At 43.8% G+C, this 21879-nt stretch overlaps 2 protein-coding genes across 8 annotated transcripts in view; one reads left to right on the forward strand and one right to left on the reverse strand.

The window, feature by feature from the left end:
* Dop2R (dopamine D2-like receptor) overlaps positions 1-21609 on the forward strand; it is an 86056-nt gene extending 64447 nt beyond the window's left edge. For 2 of the 6 annotated variants that reach the window (XM_089263907.1, XM_089263908.1), the window contains 7 exons: positions 11054-11163; positions 11270-11522; positions 11805-12103; positions 18268-18516; positions 20003-20143; positions 20359-20459; positions 20610-21609. In XM_089263907.1, coding sequence (XP_089120033.1) covers positions 11054-11163; positions 11270-11522; positions 11805-12103; positions 18268-18516; positions 20003-20143; positions 20359-20459; positions 20610-20821 — 1365 coding nt within the window. In that variant the 3' untranslated portion in view covers positions 20822-21609. The remainder of the gene's footprint in view (positions 1-11053; positions 11164-11269; positions 11523-11804; positions 12104-18267; positions 18517-20002; positions 20144-20358; positions 20460-20609) is intronic. The other 4 variants (XM_089263911.1, XM_089263912.1, XM_089263910.1 and 1 more) reach the window with 4 other exon arrangements.
* LOC149090630 (uncharacterized) lies at positions 1002-16779 on the reverse strand. 2 transcript variants are annotated; one of them, XM_089263914.1, is made up of 8 exons: positions 16064-16779; positions 15827-16003; positions 15679-15762; positions 15535-15618; positions 15272-15475; positions 15058-15204; positions 14717-15007; positions 1002-1052 (listed from the first exon to the last, which is right to left on the reverse strand). In XM_089263914.1, exons 1-8 carry the CDS (start codon positions 16460-16462, stop codon positions 1017-1019), a joined length of 1422 nt encoding a protein of 473 aa, XP_089120040.1. In that variant the 5' UTR covers positions 16463-16779; the 3' UTR covers positions 1002-1016. The 2 variants fall into 2 exon arrangements, with proteins under 2 accessions (XP_089120040.1, XP_089120039.1); XM_089263913.1 differs by lacking the exon at positions 1002-1052 and adding an exon at positions 14414-14628.
* Positions 21610-21879: the final 270 nt, after the last annotated feature.

Below are 21879 nucleotides of genomic sequence, written 5' to 3' on the forward strand. Positions count from 1 at the left end.
GCTACAGCTCCCCAATGCCAAACAAAATCCCTGCCCGAATTCTTATGCAGCTGTTGTGACATTTTCATACTAAACAGCTCGCTCATGCTCTCCCGCTCTCTCACTCTGTCTTTGTCTCTGTCTCTCGCCCCCTTTATCGCTCTGTCTCTGTTCGACGTCACGATTACAGCGAATGCGCCAAATTATGAAAATTCATAAAAAGCCAAATGTTATGGCATACTTTGAGCTCGGTGCCGAAGCAGCAACAGCAGCAGCAGCAGCAGCATCAGAGTCGTCCTCAGCATCCTAACTGTTGCCAATTTGAGCTCTTTCTCTCTGTCTCTGTCTCTGTCTCTGTCTCTGTCTCCGTCTTGGTTTATCACTTGCCAACTAAACTCGTTTACGCTGACTCGTTTATCATGTCGTTTCCCTGCGACAAACATCAACACGACTGACAGCGCTCGCTGCGACAGCAGCCGCAACCACAGTCGCACCACCACCACCGAATGATAGTCGCGCAAGTGCTTCACTTTGCCAGCAGTTTATGGCCACACCTTGGACAGGTATTGGATAATGGCATAAAAGTTAACACTTATCCATACATCCAATCAGCCATTTATATATTTTATATATCTATGCCATCTTATATAGGTTTATGTCTGCTGCTGATCCTAGTCCAGGTTAGAGCTACAACTCAATCGATAGTTGCTCCTCACTCCTCCGACCTTGGGCAGGTGTGAGAGTAAGCCATATAAAAAGTGCTTATATTTAAATACCTATGTATGCATATATGTCTTCGTGTGTGGATCTCAACCCTTATCAGTCGATAGTTCATCCCAATCGATACTATCGTTCAGCTTGTCAACTTGTTCTTGTAGTTCATCTCGCTTTATTAAACAAAAAATAAAACAATAGAATATGATTTTTTTTTTTTTTATAAAATTTATTTGCATGTAAAACTAAATGAATCATTTTTTTTTAATTTTCAATTTATATATATATATTTTTTTTAACTGACACAAAATTTGTGATTTGTGTCAACGAGCGAAAAAATTCAATGCACGTCCATCATTCTGTAAGACATGAAAAAAGGAAAAAAGAAAAATAAATAAAATATAAAAATAATAAAAAAATACTAATTATTATAATAATAAATTTAATAATAAGAAAGATAAAAATAATAATGAGAATAATAATAAATAGTGCAAAGGAATATATTAAATTATTATTGGCAATAATTTATAAATAAATTTCATTAATATAAATTAAAATAATAATGATAATAAAAATAGTAATTATAATATAATAATAAATTTAGTAATAATAAAAATAATAATGAGAATAATAATAAATAGTGCAAAGGAATATATGAAATTAGTATTAGAAATAATTTATAAAAAAAATTTTATTAATATAAATTAAAATAATAATGATAATAAAAATAATAAAAATAGTAATTATAATATAATAATAAATTTAGTAATAATAAAAATAAAAATAAGAAAGATAATAATGCACTCTTTATTATGAAATTAGTATTAGAAATAATTTATAAATAAATTTTATATAATATAAATAAATTAGTATAATTCGGAGTAAATTAGCACAGATTTTGGTTTATAAATTAGTTTATAAATAAACTTATATGAAGTAAATATCAATGGGATTTATTCTATGGTTATGAATAGCAGAAAAAATTGTTATAAATCGAATCAAATCTATCGATCTATCGCATAGATGAAGGTCCATCGATTATATGAATCGGGTCATCGTTGGGTTTATTCAATAACTCTATTTATATAGAGGAGGCAGTATAGGAGAGTATCAAAGTAGATTAATGCAGAGAGAGAGAGAGAGAGAGAGAGAGAGAGAGAGAGAGAGAGAGAGAGAGAGAGAGAAGGCGCTGAGCTTAGCATAAATAATAACTGGATAAAGAAAACATAAAATTAAAAAAGCAGTGAAGCCTCGCTAAGCTGACTTGGCCCCACTCTTTCCCACTCTTTCATTGCAATTGATAGGAAAAACCAAAGAAATTTCGAATAGCCGTACGTTTCGCAGGCCTTGGCATTGGCTTGAGAACATTAATAAATGTCCAGGTGACGCTAAGCCAGCGCAGGAATATCTTCATATCGACAATGCCAGAGGCGAGGGCGATGCGAGTGAAATGTGCAGAGTGGCGGGCCAATTAGCTGCTTCAAGGATCAAGAGCAGCTGCTGCGGATGGCTGGCGAGGGCAGCTAAGCAGCAGCACCAGAAAGAGAGAGAGAGAGGGGGGGAGAGAGAGCGGGAGAGACGGGTAGAGTGAGATAGAGGGCGAGAGCTGCCGTTGTCAAGGGCTTGACGGGTGCGGGCTTGGCCGTCTCATCTTGGGCAACGCGTGCCAGCCATTAAAAGCTTTTTAAAATTAATTATAAAACCAAAAGTAGGTAAACATTTTCCAAGAAAAACGCAACCGGCAAGCGAACGTAACGAACTGACAAACCCTTTCGGGCACATCAGCACATCAGGCCCCGCTCAGATGGGGCCACAACATCAACACCAGAGCCTCGAGCACTGTGAGAGCCAGAGCTCGAGCCGTGGCCACAGTTTTTGGCCAAGAGCTCTAGTTGGACTCTTGGCCAAATTGGAGCAAAAACGTTTTCAACTTCAAACACATTTTTGATACTCCAGTGGGCCACCGCAAGCGCTGCGAGAGAGAGACAGACCGAGAGAGAGAGAGAGAGCGAAAGGTTTTAGTGTAAGGACCTTGGACATGCGTAGCAAATTATGCTCATTATGCGGCACAAAGAAATAGTTGAGCTGCTCGTGGCCCAGAACTCAGCGACAGACCCAGCCAAAGCCGCATTCAATCTGGCAAAGTTTTTTGATTTGGGTACAAAATGCAGCAACAGCAGCAACAACAACAGCAACAGCAACAGCAGCAACAACAGCAACATTTGAATCATCTTCATCAAGATGTGCTGGGGCATCTTTGCCCAGCTTTGCTTTGTTTTGTTTTGTAGTTCTATTTGGGTTTTAATGCTCAAAGTTTTAGCCAAAAATTTGAGTTTCGACTGCGGCTGCCTTTGTATGATTTGATTTTATTTACACTCGCCGCAATCCTTCAATTTCCACTCACATGTCAGCCATTCATTCTCTCTCTCCCCCTCTCGCTCGCTCTGGGTCTCTTTGCTGTGTTTCTTTGTGTGGTCAGGCTGCTTGTGGCACGTGGCCATGGAGCGCCACGCTCCTAACCGCCAGAGGCTGTTGCGCTCCCTCCGTCAGCCAAGCTGCCAACTGCCAGCTACCAGCTGCCAGCTGCTCTGGCTGCTTTGGCCAAACGACGTGGTTACACGCCATGTGGGCGTGCCCCGTTGAGTTCTCTCGCTACGGCAAAGGCTATGGCTATGGCTACGGCTACTGGCTCCGACTGTGGCTCCGACTGTGGCACGTACATACATATTTTTGGCAGTTAATTAGACTTATGGCTGAGCTATTTTTAAACGTTTCTGCTACGGCTTCGCTTCAGTTCGGTTAGAGCCGTCAGCCCAATCCCGAAATCCGTCTAATGAACTAGCCCCGAAACGGCAGAAAGTTTCGACAGTGGCCTTCAAAATTCCGTCTTTAGACATTTTGCGTAACTTCCACCGCAAAACGCCTTGGCAAAGATTACATTAAATGCAAATTCAATTAAACAAAAACAAATTCCACAGCTCAGCTATAAATAAGCTTTACGGCATTCAATTAATCCGCCACTCAATGAATTCAGTCAGAATTCAGTGTTGCGATGAGTAAAGCCGACAAAAACTATTCGTTTGTCCAGCTGGGCAGAGCATGATGAGTGGTAAGGGGGTAGAGTTAAGCCACAGATAAGTGAGAATCAGATAGAAGGAAAGAGAGAGAGAGAGAGAGAGGTAGAGAAAGGGGTAGATGTTGACATAGAGAGATGTAGAGAAAAGAGTTGGAGCTAGAATCTGATTGAGCTGCAAATACTAGAAAAAAAAAGAAGAAGAAAAGTTTTAATCAGCTAGAGATGGTGCTAGAAGAGAAGAGGAGTTGGAATAAAACAGATATAGAGGAATTCCTGGAATTAGAGACCGAAAGAGATGAAGAAATAGAGAAGATAAATTAAGAGCTGTAGTTAAACTGAAGCTGGAATCAGATTGATAAAGAGATAAAAAGATTAAAGAATAGCTATAGCTAGATTCAGACATAGAGAGAGAGAGAGAGAGAGAGAGAGAGAGAGAGAGAGAGAGAGAGAGAGAGAGAGAGAGAGAGAGAGCGAGAGAGAGAGTGAGAGAGTGAGAGAGAGAGTGAGAGAGTGAGAGAGATGGAGGCATTAGAGTAGAGAAGTTGCTAAAGAAGATCTGGCATTCACCTGAAGCTATGGACAGATAGAGGGATACAGAGGAAATAAACAAGAGACAGAAAAGGGAGAAGGGTCAGGGATAGGGATTCAACAAAAGGAATCAAAAACAGATAGATATGGAGACACTAGACAGCAGCTGAGTATCCGCATACAATCTGTAAAGCCCAAGAGTTGTCAGAGTAAAGTTGATCTGAAACTGCATTAGCTAAGCAAATTCCATGACATATCTCAATGATGCACGCATCTGCCTTCGCCTCTAAGCAATCTCTGCTGAAAAACCTTTGACAAACAACATGACAAAGTGCATATGCCTTCTCTCTCACCCCGCTGTGGCATGTGTATGTAATGTAAATTGACATTTGAGAAAAGTTTTGCCCAGCTCATGACAGAGTCTTCCACCTTCTTCATAGGGCCGCAAGTGAGGCACTAGCAATTAGAGCCGACACTCGAGGCTATCAAAGTTTTAAGACCCTAAAACCACAAGACATACAACAGCCAGCAGCTGCAATAACAAGAAGAAGAAGAAGAAGAAGTATAAAATAAAAGGAATGACACGTGCAGCGTGTGCCATGGCCCGAGGGCGTGGGAGAATCACAGCGAAAGCCTTCAAAACACATTCATGTTGTAATAAGTAAGGCCTGAATGCAAGACAAACAGCAGCAGCTGGAAAAGTGGCTGAGAGGGAGGGAGAGAGAGAGGGAGAGAGAGAGAGAGAGAGAGAGAGAGACTGAGACTGAGACTGAGACTGAGACTGAGACTGAGACTGAGACTGAGACTGAGACTGAGACTGAGACTGAGACTGAGACTGAGACTGAGACTGAGACTGAGACTGAGACTGAGACTGAGACTGAGACTGAGACTGAGACTGAGACTGAGGCTGAGACTGAGACTGAGACTGAGACTGAGACTGAGACTGAGACTGAGACTGAGACTGAGACTGAGACTGAGACTGAGACTGAGACTGAGACTGAGACTGAGACTGAGACTGAGACTGAGACTGAGACTGAGACTGAGACTGAGACTGAGACTGAGACTGAGACTGAGACTGAGACTGAGACTGAGACTGAGACTGAGACTGAGACTGAGACTGAGCTGAGACTGAGACTGAGACTGAGACTGAGACTGAGACTGAGACTGAGACTGAGACTGAGACTGAGACTGAGACTGAGACTGAGACTGGAGAGAAAAGAAAGAAAGAGATTTTCATATCGATATAAATCACATATCGATGTTAATTCTATATATATCGATATTTATGTCTGCAGTAATAAATCTCTCTATGTGAACTCCAATCGATGAATGTAAAGAGAGAAGAGAATAATAAAGAGATTGAGATTGGGATAATTAATGAAGTAATGGGCTATTTTGACACTAAATTCTGAAACTTTAATTGGCATAGAATCTAATTTACATACGACATTCAATAAATCAATGCCACTTAATGATTTTGCCGAATTCGAAAACATTTTCAATGGTAATAACATTAAAATGACACAAATCATATAACCACTGCGCAATTGGCGTACGCAGACAGGCACACACACACACACAGATGTAGACAAACACACACACAGTCAAGGCAAACAGCCGCTGACGGAGCCACAACATGACGCAGCTTCAGTTGGCGGTGTTAAATGTTGATAAACAAATGCCAAACACAAACAAACAAACAAATAAACGAATAAACAAATACACACACACTAACACTAAACAGAGAGAGAGAGAGGGAGAGAGAGAGAGATGGAGCGCCTATACAGTTTATATGTAATCGTGTAATTGGGGCTAATTAATGCCAAATCGGATTTTAGCCAGTGACAAATTGTGGCCGCGTCCTCACAATGCAGATGGGCCATAAATATGCCAGAGAGAGAGAGAGAGAGAGAGAGGGAGAGAGGGAGGGATGGGGTGTGCTAACAATCACAATTGAAATTTATATAGGCATATGCAAAAGTTGGAGCAGAACTTAAAGAGCGTTGGGGCCTTGACTTCCCGTTCGAGTCGCCAATAGCTGGTAAAACATTTCCATCAGGTGTATTTAATTAAAAACAACTTTTCCTGCTGCTGCTGGCCCTGCCAAATGCCAGTGGAAAAATAATGAAAGACAAATACAACACGTGATGGAAAGTTCAAAATCTCTATGTGGAGCCAGAGCAGCAGCTGTAATGAGTGCAACCAGTACAGGTGCAGGCATTAGCGGCAGTATTTACATACATATACATATGTGACTGGAATCAAATTTACTAAGATGTGCCATAGAGTAAATTGGTGGAATATTAGGAATAACATCATATCAGATATTTCCAGTTAGTTGGATAGGTCAGCCTGAAGCAGATGGAGTGTTAGGATTAATCCAAGTTTTAGTCCGCATTTGCATCTTTAAGAGATATTATAAAATATATTTATTTACAGCTTAGCGCACCGCTAACTTATTGATAACTTGATCTAAGCAGAGAATTACAATAATTTATCGCCTTAAAATCTATATTAATATTGATATTATATATGGAGATATTAATGGTTATTTATGTACATATATTTCTGACAAATTTTGAGGTGTTAAGTCAAGACCCTATCCAGTAGGTCTTGAGGGTGGTGGCGTTTCACTCTTCGCCTTATATTTCTACGGTGGTTGACTGCAGAGCCTAGTCATCATTTGCATCACATACTGATTCTAGTTGGAGCTCTGCAGTCCAACTGGAAGACTCTTGTAGTAAAGGCAGCTAGAGTCTTCCAATTAATATCTCAAGAAATACTAAGACAATAATATATAATAATATATAATAATATATATGAATGTATACAAAATGGTAAGGCATATATTATACCCAAATTGGCATTATAGACAACATACATTCCAATTGGAATTAACTTGACATTGAAGATGTTTACCTGTTGTTCAGGCATGAACATATGAATATACGATGATCGTATACATGCCTCCGACGCACTCAGCGACTAGCAGGTAGTGCGCTGTGAAAAGATAAGGGCCAACTGTACGGACTGCATAAATAGACAAATGAAGACCAACCCCAGAGTCAGATTACGTAAGAGAGGAGCGCTGAGCCTTACAAACTCAGCGATAGGATAAGAATAGCTAATGGACCAACGCGGAGTCTAACACACTCAGCGATAAGATAAGAATATGTAATAGCCCAATGCTGAGCCCTACACACTCAGCAATAGATACACTAGATTTAAGGGTTGGAAATATGCATGAGTTTGGGTATATAAACGCGGGCTCAGAAGAATAAAGATCAATACGAAACTAAACACCATCATAGTCAAGTGTATTCATTCACCTGTTGAGTTAGCTAAAAGTTATTTTCATTCAGTTTCAACTATCGCGCTATTTCAATTGTATGTAATGAATAAGATTTTAATCGAGCTCAGATTAAGTTGATATAAAAATTTATCCTAATCACACTTTACAGCAGCTATTCGAATGATTTCTAATTGGATACCTGCATATGTTCCAATTGGATCCGCTTTGTTGCAGCTGTTGCTTTAATGAAAAGATTTACAAGTTCGTATTAAAGTGTATAAAATTTTGGAGCATAGCTCTGACAGATTCGAGCGTGCTAAAAGTTTCTTTCTGCTTTAGGGTGACCGTATTTGCAGAAGTTGTTGTGGGTTTTAGTGATTTAGAAAGGAAGTTGCTCATATCAAGTGTTGGCAAGAAACTCTTGAGGGTATCAGCTGCTTAAGGCAAGGGAGTACACACACACACACACACACACACACACACACACACATGGACAGCACACACATACCTAAACTCTAACTGCGTGCAAGCCATAAAAACCAGAAGCTCAATTATCAAAATGCGACGTGTGCTTTGTTGTTTCTCTCTCTCTCTCTCTTTCTCTCTCTCTCTCTCTCTCTCTCTCTCTCTCTCTCTCTCTCTCTCTCTCTCTCTCTCTCTCTCTCTCTCTCTGTCTCTTACTCTCTTTGTGTGTATACATGTTTGTTGTCTATTCTATAGCCAACCGCCTCATATGCCATTCCATTCTTATTGTCGCCGTTGCCAGCGCCTGTTCCAAGGGCTTTGTCCCTTTTGGTTCTGTTTCTGTGGCCGCAAATGGATAAATTTATATATTTTATAAACTGCTGCTCTTAAAGCAGCGACAGTGGGAGAACGAGAGAGTGCGAGTGCGAGTGAGAGTGAGAGTGAAAGTGTGTGTGCGACTTTAGGTCAGTTGAAAGGTCAGCATACCTTTAAATGCCTTTACCTATGCATACAATCTGCATAAATTGAAAGCCATTGAAAACTTTTCTCCCCTCTCCCTTCCCCTCTTCCCCTGTGTATTCTGTCATAAGTCGGCAAAACTTTAAATGGGATCAACAGCAATGTATTTTTGGTCTCGCTCAACTCTCCTTTGCATGACAGCTGCGACGAGGAGCAGGCGCAGGAGCAGGAGCAGGAGTCGGGGAGAGTGCGGCTGTAGCGGAGCGCGGCATTTGATTCACTTAGACGATCAAATAATCGATTGGGGCCAGTTCAGTTGGCGCCACAAACACACACACACGCACACACACACACACATACATAGAGGCGTCTGTCGCTCGCATGGCACAGTAGTTTTTCAATGCTCTCTCGCCAAAATGCCAATACATTATAAATTATAGTTGGATTTCAGTTGCCGGCTGCCAGCGTCGCGTATACGCAATCTGGCATACAATGGCCGCTGGGGCGGTGTAGGGGGCGGGGCGAGTATCCATAATGGCGGCGACAATAGAGAACAGGAAGCAAATAAACGCTGTAAAAATTCTTGAGCAGCTTACGTGTTACATTATGTATATCTATAAGTGTGTACGTGAGCTGGTCTATGCGTGTATCTGTATGTATGTGTGTGTGTGTGTGAGGGCGCAGTCGTGCGTATGTCTTTATATCAAAAAGTTTTTGCCACTTTCTTAGCGCTGCTCAACTTTTGTTATGCTCGCTTAGAGCCAAGTCTATCCCCGTCGCAGCAGAATTTTTCCAAACATTTTTCCTCGATGCTTTCCTCTGCCTTTCACTTTCACAGCTCAACTTTTGGCGCCGTGTGTGCATGTGTGTGTGTGTGTGTGTGTGTGTGTGTAATCTGAAATATTTTGCACTTTTTGTGGAGTTTGTTTGCCTACTTTAAATATAAACCGATCGGCTTTCTATTTATTTATACCAACATTGTCTGGATTGCTGCAAATATGGATGCCAGGACATAGCTGTGCGTGTGTGCGGCTGTCAGTTCCACACACACTCACACACTCACACACACACACGCACGCACAAAGGCAGGCCTGATCATCCTTTGGCAAAAGTTGCCTCTCGCCTTCCTTTTTTATGTGCTTTGTGTGCTACAAATTGTTTGGCTTTCGAAATTCCTTGCGTTATTGTTGAGGTTTTTATGGACTCGAGTGGGCGTCGGCTGGGCGTGGGTCGCAGTGCTGCAGCACAAGTAAACTGAAACTCGACTCATAGATGCGCGCCGTGCGATAGACTCGAAAAACTAATTTGTAGCTGAGGCACGAAAGAATATTGTTATTGATAGATGACAATGGTCGACAGCCGTCCACGATTTATGTTTGCCCACCTCACACTCTCTCTCCCCCGCACACTCTCACTCTCTTTCACCCTCCCACTCAGCGTGGCTGCGCACTGTGCGAAGCAATGAGATTATTGCTGGCAACTCGCAGACACTCGCCCGGCAATTGGAAATTAAATTGCTTTTCCATATGACACTTAGGATCAAATTGACATCGTTAAATGTATTTGTGCTGGCTGCGATAGCAATTTCTATCGGCAAAATGGAATCCATTCATCTTTGCCGCTCTCTGTCCAAAAAGGCGGCACAACAAAGGACGACAGCCAATAGAAATTTATGTCTCGCAAAGCGAAATTGTTACTCACTCAAATGATGTAAAAATAATAGTAAAAAATGACCTATCTCTCTGGGGCAAGAGAGATGGCTGCCAAATTGATTTAAAATTCCTCGCAATGAATGCAATTTGATTCTCGAAAAAAAACATAAACATAGCTCTGTATGTATATATTTGTGTGTGTGAGTCGTAACATAACACTATTGAGTAATGTAATGTTATCAGAGCTTGAAAAATAACAGCTGACCGTTTGATTGCCTAAGCTCTGTGCGCGAAATCAACCGAAAAAAATCACACTCAATCGCTCTTCGTTGGTTTTTTCTGTTGTGCGCCTTGAGTAATGTAAAGTTGAGTTGAGGCAATGTAAAAACTCTTCACACTCATGTTAAGCAAACACATCACTCACACACATGCCATTGCGTCATTTAACGCAACGAAACGGTCAGCGAGCAGCACGAGTAAAACGAGACAGCAACAAAACCGATTGCAAGCCGATCGCCAACGAGCTCGAGAAAGAGCCGTTGCAATCGCTTGCTCTCTGAGTCTTTTCTCAGAGTTTGTGTGAAAGACACTTACTATGTATGTGTGTATGTGTGTATTTGCAGGCCACGCGAAACGGTCAGCGCTAATATGCAAGCTATGATTGGCACGCGTCTTGCTCAGCTACGCACTCTAGCTCTCTCGCTCTAACACATTGACATGTAAAGGCTCTGCACAGCAGACAAATCTTTAGACAAAAGTGGGAAGAGGATAGACTACATACAAATGTCACAATAAGAATGCAATCTATTTGACTAATTACATGCATATGACTAATTTCCCTCTCTCTCTCTCTCTCTCTCTCTCTCTCTGTCTCCCGTCTCTTTATAGGTGAATGGCGCATGGGCTTTGCCTAATGTTGTTTGTGATTTCTATATAGCCATGGATGTGATATGCTCAACTTCATCGATATTTAATTTAGTCGCCATCTCAATAGACAGGTAAGATGCATGCCACTGCTGCACAAATACCAGCTACAGCACACACACACACACACACATGCATACAGAGTCCTTGACGCTGGCATACTGCTCTAACATTCCGCAGATACATCGCTGTGACGCAGCCCATAAAATATGCAAAGCACAAAAATAGTCGCCGCGTTTGCCTTACGATACTATTGGTGTGGGCGATATCGGCTGCCATCGGGTCGCCGATAGTGCTGGGCCTGAACAACACCCCCAACCGGGAGCCGGATGTGTGCGCCTTCTACAACGCTGACTTCATACTCTACTCCTCGCTGAGCAGCTTCTACATACCGTGCATCATCATGGTCTTCCTCTACTGGAACATATTCAAGGTGAGTTGCTGCGGGCTAATCAAAAACGGATTTGGATTTGGATTTGGATTTGAATAGAGATTGGCTATTAATGCAGTCTGCTGATTAATGCACAATTTCCCATTGAATAACTAAGTCGGATTTGTTGTTTACACACACACTCATTAGCTGCGGCCTCGTCGAGCCGGCTGAACGGGCTCGAGCTGTAGCTCCTCCTGTGTTATGCAAGCGCAGCACGTGAAACGTTTTACTAATCAATTACCATATATTCGTTCTCGTGCCATTCCCCTGCCCATTCCCCAGGCGCTGCGCAGTCGTGCTCGGAAGCAAAGGGCTGCCCGCAAGCCGCATCTCTCGGAGCTGACGGGCGGCAGCGTCATCGAGAATATTGCCCAGACCCGGCGACTGGCCGAGACGGCGTTGGACAGCAGCCGGCATGCCAGCCGCATTATGCCCGACGAGCCGGCCACGAACACCGCCAGCGGCTCCAACGAGGAGGAGGACGAGAATGCCATTTCGCCCGATATCGATGACTGCCACGTCATCGTCAACGATAAGTCCACTGAATTTATGCTGGCCACAGTCGTCGAGGAGACCGGCAAGTAAGTAACCAAGTGCCGGCCCCACTCGATGGGGCGGTGCCACTCCCACTCCCACTTTTGGCGCGGCCCATTGAAAATGTGCTTCGAGCACTTTTCATGTCACTGCCCCGGCCATAAAATTGAAAGTGCGAAAGGTAACTGGGCAGAAATGTGTGTGGGCGGGTGGGCGTGTCTGTGGATGGAACAACTGCAGCCAGGCCAGAGCCACAGCCATAGCCAGAGTCCCATCGACAGAAGTGCCAACGACAGCGGGAAATGGAGTTTGTGAAACCATGAAAAGGGCGTTCGGCTTTCATGTCGATAGCCATTCCAGAGCCAACAGGCGCGTGCAGGGGACGGAACATTGGCACACGATGCACCTTACACCGTTTTACCTGTCCTATGCGGATATAATCAAAGTTCGCTAAAGAGCATAAACTTGGGCTTGAAAAGTGCAAAATTTTCCCTCTATATAAGTTTGTATGTGTATAGGGAGAGAGTGAGAGAGAGAGAGAGAGAGAGAGAGAGAGAGAGAGAGAGAGAGCGAAATAGAGGCAGAGTAGTAGAGAAGTAAAAAAAGATATAAGGAGACCAAAAAGAGACCATAAAATTCAGAGAGAGATAAAGGGAATAAAGATAATGACAACGAAGCTCAGAGGGGGAGATCGAGAGAGAGAGAGAGAGAGAGAGAGAGAGAGAGAGGGAGAGAGAGATAGAGCGAGAAAGAGCGAGAGAGAGAAATAGAGAAAAGGGAGAAAGAACGAGAGGTAAAGCGTGACAAAGACTATGATAGAAAAAGAGAGAGAGAGAGACAGCTAAACTAGAGGAGTACAGAGGAACAGTGTGCAGAAGAGCGAACGAGTGGGAGAAAGATAGATCTTAAATAAGAGAATGATAGCTAGAAAGAGATGCAGAAAGTGATATAGAGCAGGAGAGATTGAGAAAAAGAAAAGGAACTTGAATAACATAGAAAGAGAGAGAGAGAGAGAGACAAAGAGAGAGAGAGAGAGAGAGAGATAAAGAGAGAGAAACAAAGGGAGAGAGAGAGAGAGAGGTAGGTAAAGACAGAGGGACAGAGAGAGAGAGAGAGAAAGAAGAAAGGGAAGTAAAACAATAAGTGAATGAACAAGACATTCGAGAAGAGAGGGAGATAGAGAGAGCATACGAGAAAATAGACTTCTTAGAGAACTTTTAGAAACAGGAAGCTAGCTTAATAGATATCAGATTCACTGACAAAAACATTGAGGCGAGAGATTCAAACTGTTCTGACAATATTGTCTCACAGAACTTCAATTCAACTCTCTCTCCTTGGCATAATTCGTGACATTCCCGACCTGAATTCAGATTCAATTTCAGGTGTTTCGGATAATTCCTAACTGCTGCTCGCTCAACAAATCCTATCGGCCTATGTGGTAAATCACTTGAGCACTTTGCCAGCGACGGACCAAGTTTCCATTAGGACGCTCCCACCCCCTCGCTCGGCCACTCTGCCCCCGGCGAGCTAATTCACTGACTTTGGTGGACACATTCGGGAATTTCGCTTTAGTTGCGCTAATTTAATGGAAGGTGCGTGGCTGCAAATTCGCCACCTGCTCAATGCGAAGCTCTCCTTATTTTTTTGTTCGGGGTTTGCGGCACGTAGAAAATAAGCAGCGCGAGGATTGGGCGAGAGTGGCTCATCCATCGGACAGCTGCTGACACAACAAATTGAAGCTGCGCCGCGTGGAGCACTCCCAAATGCATCCAGCTACCACTTAGTGGCGCCCGAAACAAAATTGTCAAAGTAATCGTAATTGCAACTTCTTTTGCTTACACCCTATCCCCTATTCCCCCCTCTCTCTCTCACTCCTGTTGACTGGAGCGCGCGCTTGTTCATTTAAATTCACACGCGCTGCAATAAAATGAAAGCCCTGAATGAGCACTCAGACAATCCAATCGACTGGCTGCTAGCCGTGCGGCTCTTTGTAACTGCACTTGCAGCAAGTTGTGGGCGAGGGGGGTGGGAGTGGGGATTTGCCACAGTGTTTGGCTTGCGTCGCTGCAATTGTCGCGCTCAGAGGATACGGCCTTTTATTGACTCTGCTTTGGCACGGCTCTCTCCAGCCATTCGCCACGCGCAGCAATTTCATCAGAGCTCCCAATTGGCTGTACTCGGTGAGAAGCCGCATGCCACATGCCATGGGAGCAGAGCTGTGGCAATGGAGGCGTGGCAAGCGAAGGCGTACTCCAACTAACCCACACCAAGCCAGCCCCCTCCTCAAGCAAACACGCGAAAGTGGAGCCTCCTCATTCAGAGTATATATTTGGCCAACAAGCGCTATTTAGTCAAACCAAACGCCTGACGCTTCGATCAAATTTTTATTTCACAATAATCAAGAACGGATAAATGAACCAAAAGGGCCTTTTGTAATCACGGTAAATCACTTCGGGCTCGGGCGTCCCCAGCACTTGACAAATTGACGAAGTCCGGTTCGCCTGGACTTGGCTGAGCCACGAAGATGCTCACCCGACCGGCCCTGGCCAGAGGTCGGCTCAGGCTCGCATTTCTATGGGGGAGGGCGGGTGAGGGCCGGAACGCAATGAGGGAGCTAATTGGTTAACTACTACTACTAGTATATTGGCATCGATGCTCACCTCAATCGGCTGCACTGGCCTATCATCTTCGCTCTGCGGCGACTGTGGCGACTGAGGGCCCTCACTCGATAGATCCTGAGTCGATAGATCCACTGGGCTCAATTGGCAGCTGCTCGAGCTGCTGGAGCTGCTGCAGCTGCTATCGGTGGGGCGTCCACGGCCGATATAGGTCGAACTCCACTTTTCCATGCTCGCTGTAATATTGCGAATCTCGGCTCGGGACTCCTTGAGAGCTGCCCGATAGCCCATCACCAATTTACGCGAGGCCTTCTCGTTCAAGTCGGTGTTCACCTGCGGAAGATAGTTAGGAAATTGATCAACGAGAAGGACCATTGCCCTACCAGGAGATTCTTAATTGTCACAGTTGCTTCTTTCACCACTTCGTGCTCGGCAATCAGCTCCGGCTGCAGTTCGTTTAGTTTCATCAGGAGAGCCCGTTTCTCGGTCAAGCAGTTCACCAGCTCCTGCTCGCGTGTTGTGACCAAAAGCTGCAATGGCATCGTTGTCCATCATCAGTGAAAGGACCAGTTGGCAGTGCCATCTCCGTATACTCACTTGGGCCTTGTCGGCGATGCGGCGCTGCTCACGGAGACTGGTCTTCAGCTCCGAGTTTTCGGTCATCAAATCCTGCATCTTCTCAGCACTTATGAGCTGCTTTCTGTCGCGCTCTGCCAGCTGCTGCTTCAATATGGCGATCTCGTGTTTCTTGAGCTCGAGCTCTTGTTTGGCCTTGTGCGCTTCGTCCATTTGGCGGTGCACCTGTGGCAAAGGAGTTCAGAGAGAGAGGGAGATGGAGAGCGAGATGGAAGCGTACTCACCTCTCTTTCGCGATCTGCCAAGTGCTGTTTCAATAGTTCGATCTCCAGTTTGGTCTTGTGTAGTTCGTCCATTTGGCGTTGCACCTGCGGCGAATGGTTTGTAGTTACTGTGAGAAAGAGAGAGAGAGAGCGAGGAGTACTCACCTCTCTGTCGCGCTCAGCCAACTCCTGCTTTAGTATCTCAATCTCCTTCCTGGACTTTTGCAAGTCGTCCATTTGGCGATACATCTGTGGCATAGGGGTTGATGAGAGCGAGAGAGAGAGAGGGAGATAGAAACAGGGGGTTACTCACCTCTCTGTCACGCTCAGTCAACTGCTGCTTCACTTGCTCGAGTTCCCTTTGAGCATTGCGCAAATCGTCCATTTTGAGCTGCTCCAGCTCCGTCGGAGACGGTGTCTCTTTGAGCTTGAGACGGTCCTCCTGTGAACGGGGCTCGCGAGCGTAAAGGATATGCAACGGTGTCTCCTTCTATGGATGGAATGCGCTGATAACTAATCGAACTGAGGATTGGAGACTAGCTTCACTTACCCTCATCTGGGCAATGTAGCTCTCGAGCTTGGCGATTTTGGCTTGACTGCCGCGAATGAACTCCTTTTCGCGATCTTCGTGCTCGGTCATGGCGTCAGCCGCTTCCTGGAGCAGCTGTGTCTTTTCTAGGATCTCCAAGCGTAGTGCTTGGATCACGGTCTTCAAACCCTCTAGTTCCTTGTTTTTGGCGGGATTGCCGCCATTGTCTTTGAAGTAAAGACGCAATTTCAGATTGAAATTCTCGTTACGCAGCCGTTCGATCTCCTCGTCCAAGTCACGGGAGGTACGGCCTAGCAGAGAGTTCGACTTGGGCTTTAGGTCTGAAGCAAAAGAGTTATGAGAATGGGAATGATAGCCGAACGGGCTCGGACCATTCTGTGAAGGCCCCCTTGAAGCCATTGTTGAAATTTTGCGTAAACCACCAATTCCAATAATTTCAATAATAATAATATGTACAAAAACAATATAATATTTATGCTTATTGTCGCTGAACCGATTTAGACCGCATTCAAATATAGTGTTTCACATTGGCTGGTGAATCCAATTTATAGACTAATCACTTTTCGAATAATGCGCGAATGGCGAATACTCGTTAATGAAATCGTGCTCCAAAAAAATTGTTAAATTTAAAAAATATATTTCTTAAGGAATATGTAATGCTAAGAAGATTATTTTGAAAATGAGCTCTCCAGCAAATGCTCCGAGCTTAAATGGGAAAAAATGCCCGAATTTAAAGTCAAGGCTACTTTGATTTGCAACTAAATCGAACTTTGGTGTAGGCAAAGAAACAGAGAGAGAAAGAGAGAGGGAGACGGAAACAAAAAGAGAAAAGGTTAGAAATGACAGCAGAGAGAGAGAGAGACAGAGAGAGAGAGAGAGACCGAGAGAGAGAGAGAAGGCTCGCTTCTCTTTGTCCTCTGAATAGAAACTGATTCCATTGGCAATTTTCCTGTCACTCTCTAAGAAGAACGTTTCCCCGCACTTCCCCTGCTCAGATACAGTCTCAGCAGCATTCTTCAGCTAGTCTTGCTCTCTTAACTACTTTTTGCCTACGAATAACTTGTTTACGCTTCACGCATGGCCAATAGCAACAAGTCAATTGACGGGAAATACACATGCCTAAGGCATAACTGGACTGGCTGCCGAATAGTAATTGCAAATGCTTCAGCACATGGCCGCAAGGCCAAAGTGAAAAGTTGCGAAATTATGTTAGCTTAATACTTCATGGCTCGATCCACTGGGCAGTGCAAATTGGCTTGAAATATTTATGAAAATAGCGTGGCAAAAGGGTCAGCAGAACGGCAACGGCAGCAAAATAATACGATGAATAAATGAAAGGGTTTGCTCCGGCCCAGCTGGCGAAGCGAATCAATTCCTAAATAATGTGAACGATAGACGATAAAGCATAAGGTAAAGGCATTTATTATTTATGTATATGCAAAATCTGTGCGAATGTCGTGCTCTGTGGTTGCTGAACGGCTCGAATCAGCAGCTGGACGGGCGGACGGCCGATGCCGATGCCGATGCTGGCCACAGCAGAGCGCGAACGTTAAGCACAGTCAATTAGCGAGCTGATGGCCTCTTTAATCCAATAAGGACATGAAATGAAACCAATATCGATGGATGGACAGATGGCTGAGGGCTTGCCCGGTGAAGCGGTCAATCGGCACGGGGGGCGGGGGAGGGGAGGAGTTGGGCGCGAATCGAACATATTGAAAAGTTTTCAGCAAAGGGCTGCCGCGACCGAGGATAATTGGGTAAAAAGACAGCGCCGTCCATCCGTCCGGCCGTTTCGCTCGCTCTGACCGCTTCAGCCGTTCAATTAGTCGACACCGTCGATGTCACCGTGGGCGTCGGCGTCGGCGTCGGCGTTTACGTGCTCGACCCGCGCGCCGAGAAAAATAAATCTCAATAATTCAATTAATGCGTCACTTAATTAAAACTCAATTTTTGCCTTGTTTTTAATTGACATTGCTCCTCGTTTTCTCTTGCTCTTGCTCTCGCCCCCGCCTCTCGCCACACCTTGGCCGCCTCCGGATGATGCTGCCACTCCTGCTGCTGCCACTCCTGCTGCTGCTGCTCCTGCTGTCGTCGGCTGGCTGCGCTGCCTTACTTTGATTGACTGTCATTGCCGGACGCTCATCACTCCACCCGCTGCTGCCCTGCTGCCCCTGCTGCCCCTGCTCACTGCATCCGCGTGACAGCAGCGTTGTGGCACAGATCACCACACAGCCGCAGCTGGTCGTTGCCGATCCGAATGGTAATCATGATTCTGGTTATGCAGCATCAAACGTTGACGATGTCCTTGCAGGAGTGAGCGTGGGCGCCGCCATCAGCAGCACTACGCCGCCGGACAGTCCGGTGCCCAGCGGCGCCACCCTCCACCGCTCCAGTGTCAGCAGCCGGCGCAACACCGCCGAGGACTCGCCCAAGCGCGGCGAGCCGCCGCTCAGGTATGTTCACAAATTAGCAAAAACCATATTTGACGAATGCCGCATCAGCTGAGCAGCCACAGCAAAGCATTTCGAGCTCCCTTTCCCTGCAATGTTCGTAAGCCGTAATCAGGCTTAAAGAGAGAGAAAATTGAGAAATATATATGTACATATATATATATGTATGTGTATCATTGTAGAGTTAAGTACTTTCACTCTTTAACTAGTATTCTTCTCATTCAGTAGCATAAAAGTGAATCAAATTTTAAGCAGAGCATTAGAGCTCTTGAGACTATCGATGACAGCCTCGTCTGTCATCCACTTTTGCAATAGTTCGATGAATTTAGTTTGATGTGTTTATGTCAACTTCCTTAACAGATAGCTAGAACTACATAGGTATGTTTTTATGCTTCATCAGTGCTTCAAGATGGTGTTAAGATTGATATACATATATGAACACCTGATTCTACTTGTAATACATCAAGCCATTTACTTTAAAGCTACTATCTCAGTAAATTTATTGGTAATGTGGAATTGATTTATTAAGTTTAGCTCTCAAGTCGATAGACTTGAACGTCAATAATTTCGATGACTGAAATCAATCACATTATCGATGATTTCTATGTGCTAAGCCATGTAAAATATTCTATAATACATAGTTCAGATTAGTTTAATCCCAGTCAGGGAAATAGAAAGAGAACTGTTTTGAGAGCACATTAAATGCCCGATTAACCTATTCTCTACATCGCGTCACATTGATTGACAGAACTCTTTATATGGCTCCTCCTCCTCCTGACTTTTGCTGTACGAAAGCTGAATGCTCTCAAAGTAAACACAACTTCTACAATCCTTCTACAATTCCTTAATCCTATTAACATCTTTTTACTTATACCCATGAATCCTATTCTTCTTTCCTAATGTCATTCTAGTTGTCATTATGGCACTACATTTGTCGATAGCCTTTTAGCTAGTTATCGAGAGTTATTCATAATAATATTTCCTCTGAATCCTCTTATTCGTCAATTATAATGCTATGCCTTCCAATTCCTATAGGCCAATATATCGATAGTTTCATAGATATAGTTATCAATAGTTAACTACAATGCTATCGACTCTATTGTCCGATATAGATATATAGCTTATATAGTTTTCGATAGTCAATTATGATTTTATCGCCCCTATTGGACTGTATAATGTTTTCTTTGCAGTTAGTTATCGATAGTTATAATGTTATACCACTTATTGTCCCATATATGGGTCTCTTCGTAGTTAGTTGTCGATAGGCACGCCACTTATTGGTCTACATATCGATTTCTGAATATTTACTTATCGATAGTTAAATAAAATGATATCCTCTCTAGATCCTATTAACCTGCTCTAGCTGTAAACTTTGTTAATAGCTACTTATATTTATATTGTATATATCGTATATATATTATATTAGCCAAGTGCCAAGAGCTGACCAAATGTGTTTTTTGTTGTTTTTTGTTGTTCTTGTGCCTTACAGCAGCAGCGTCGCCATGAAGCCATTGTCCTTTGTGCGCTACGGTGTGCAGGAGGCCATGACTTTGGCACGCAACGACTCCACGCTATCGACCACATCGAAAACGTCCTCGCGCAAGGATAAGAAAAACTCGCAGGCGTCAAGGTGAGTTCCCGCCGCCGCAATTGCCAAATTGCAGTTATTAGCTGCACTCGGGCTAATAGCTCGACACTTGCTAACCACTCCGCCCTCTCTCTCTCTCTCCCTCTCTCTCTCTCTCTCTCTTTCTGTCTCTTTTTGTGTTCATATCTCCGTGCTTCGCATGCAACTCGAAATGCAATTTACTCTGGCATGATTATCGTGACCCTTGCGTGCCGTAGATTCACGATATACAAGGTGCACAAGGCCTCGAAAAAGAAACGTGAAAAATCGTCGGCCAAGAAGGAGCGCAAGGCCACCAAAACCCTGGCCATCGTTTTGGGTAAGTCCGATCAGAGCCCAAAGGGCAAACATGGATAGATTATTGTTGCTCAACTCGTTCTGATTATAATTTACACTGATTGCTGTCTGCATTTGCATCAATCTTATTCGTTTCTCTCTGTTCTTCTCTGCTCTCTGTCTCCCTCATTAGGCGTCTTCCTCTTCTGCTGGCTGCCATTCTTCACGTGCAACATCATGGACGCGATGTGCGCCAAATTCAACGAAGACTGCAGGCCCGGTCTGACGGCCTTTATGCTTACCACTTGGCTGGGCTACATCAATAGCTTTGTCAATCCCGTTATCTATACGATCTTCAATCCGGAATTTCGCAAGGCATTCAAGAAGATCATGCACATGGGGTGATTACAATCAGCAGCAATAGCACCGACACGAACAACCGGTAAACATCAGCAGTGTTTAGCTAAAGCTCTCCTGATCAATATGTAATCACTAGAATCGATCGTCGATCGATAACTCAAAACTCGAACTGTGCCAAATGCAAACCAAAATGAAATTGAACTCAAAGCTCGAAACTCAATTAGACTCCTAAGATTGTTCATAGTCTCAGCATTATATATATATATATACGTATATACCTATATATCTATATAGCATAGTATATGGCCCTGTATATAGCATCTAAAGTTTGATCAAATCTGTTGTATGTATTATACTCGATTGCATAGGCTAAGGACTCTGAGCTGTAGGCTAGGCACCAAATTTTTAACATTTAGCTAATGTCTAACATAAAGTTTTAGTTAATACTCCAGTAAATAGACCGATTTATCGATAAATACTTATATATACATAGTTATCGATACCGTAAAATATGGCAATTGTACCGTTACTTGATGTGAGATTCTTTTAGATCGTAAGAGTTGTGTCGCTGTCACGAAAGAAAACCAAAAACTGAGTTTTCGTATTTACTATATGGATGGATTTTCGTATATACATATAGTATATTTACTTTACATATCACGCATTCAGTTTCTGTGAATTTGTACGCAACTGTACAACTGTACTTTGTCCCCCCTCAAGCAAATCCAACGATGGCTGAGCATATCCTAAGCGCGAAAGATCCCCCTACCCGATCCCACCCCCGCTCGTTTTTGATACTCGACTTCAATGCTGCGCTAATCATAGTTAAGAGAGTTAAGAAGCAAACAAAACTAATCAACATGAGGCTAGAGGGTAGGTCTACCTATTAGATATACGCATATACGTGTAATATTAATGTTAGTCCAAAGCAGGGGCTCAAACTCAGCGCCCAACACGAAATCATCGAGTGACAAAGAGAGAGAGAGAGAGACAGAGTGAGAGTGTGAGAGAGAGAGAGAGAGAGTGGTAGACTGCTCTAGTATGCAATCAGCTATCGATAGGCTCATTGATTACAATTTCTAACTGCAAACAAGAACTAATTA

This window comes from Drosophila navojoa, chromosome X, assembly GCF_054131105.1.
Source record: "Drosophila navojoa isolate 15081-1374.11 chromosome X, UAZ_NAV_1.0, whole genome shotgun sequence".
Classification (NCBI taxonomy): Eukaryota; Metazoa; Arthropoda; class Insecta; order Diptera; family Drosophilidae; genus Drosophila; species Drosophila navojoa.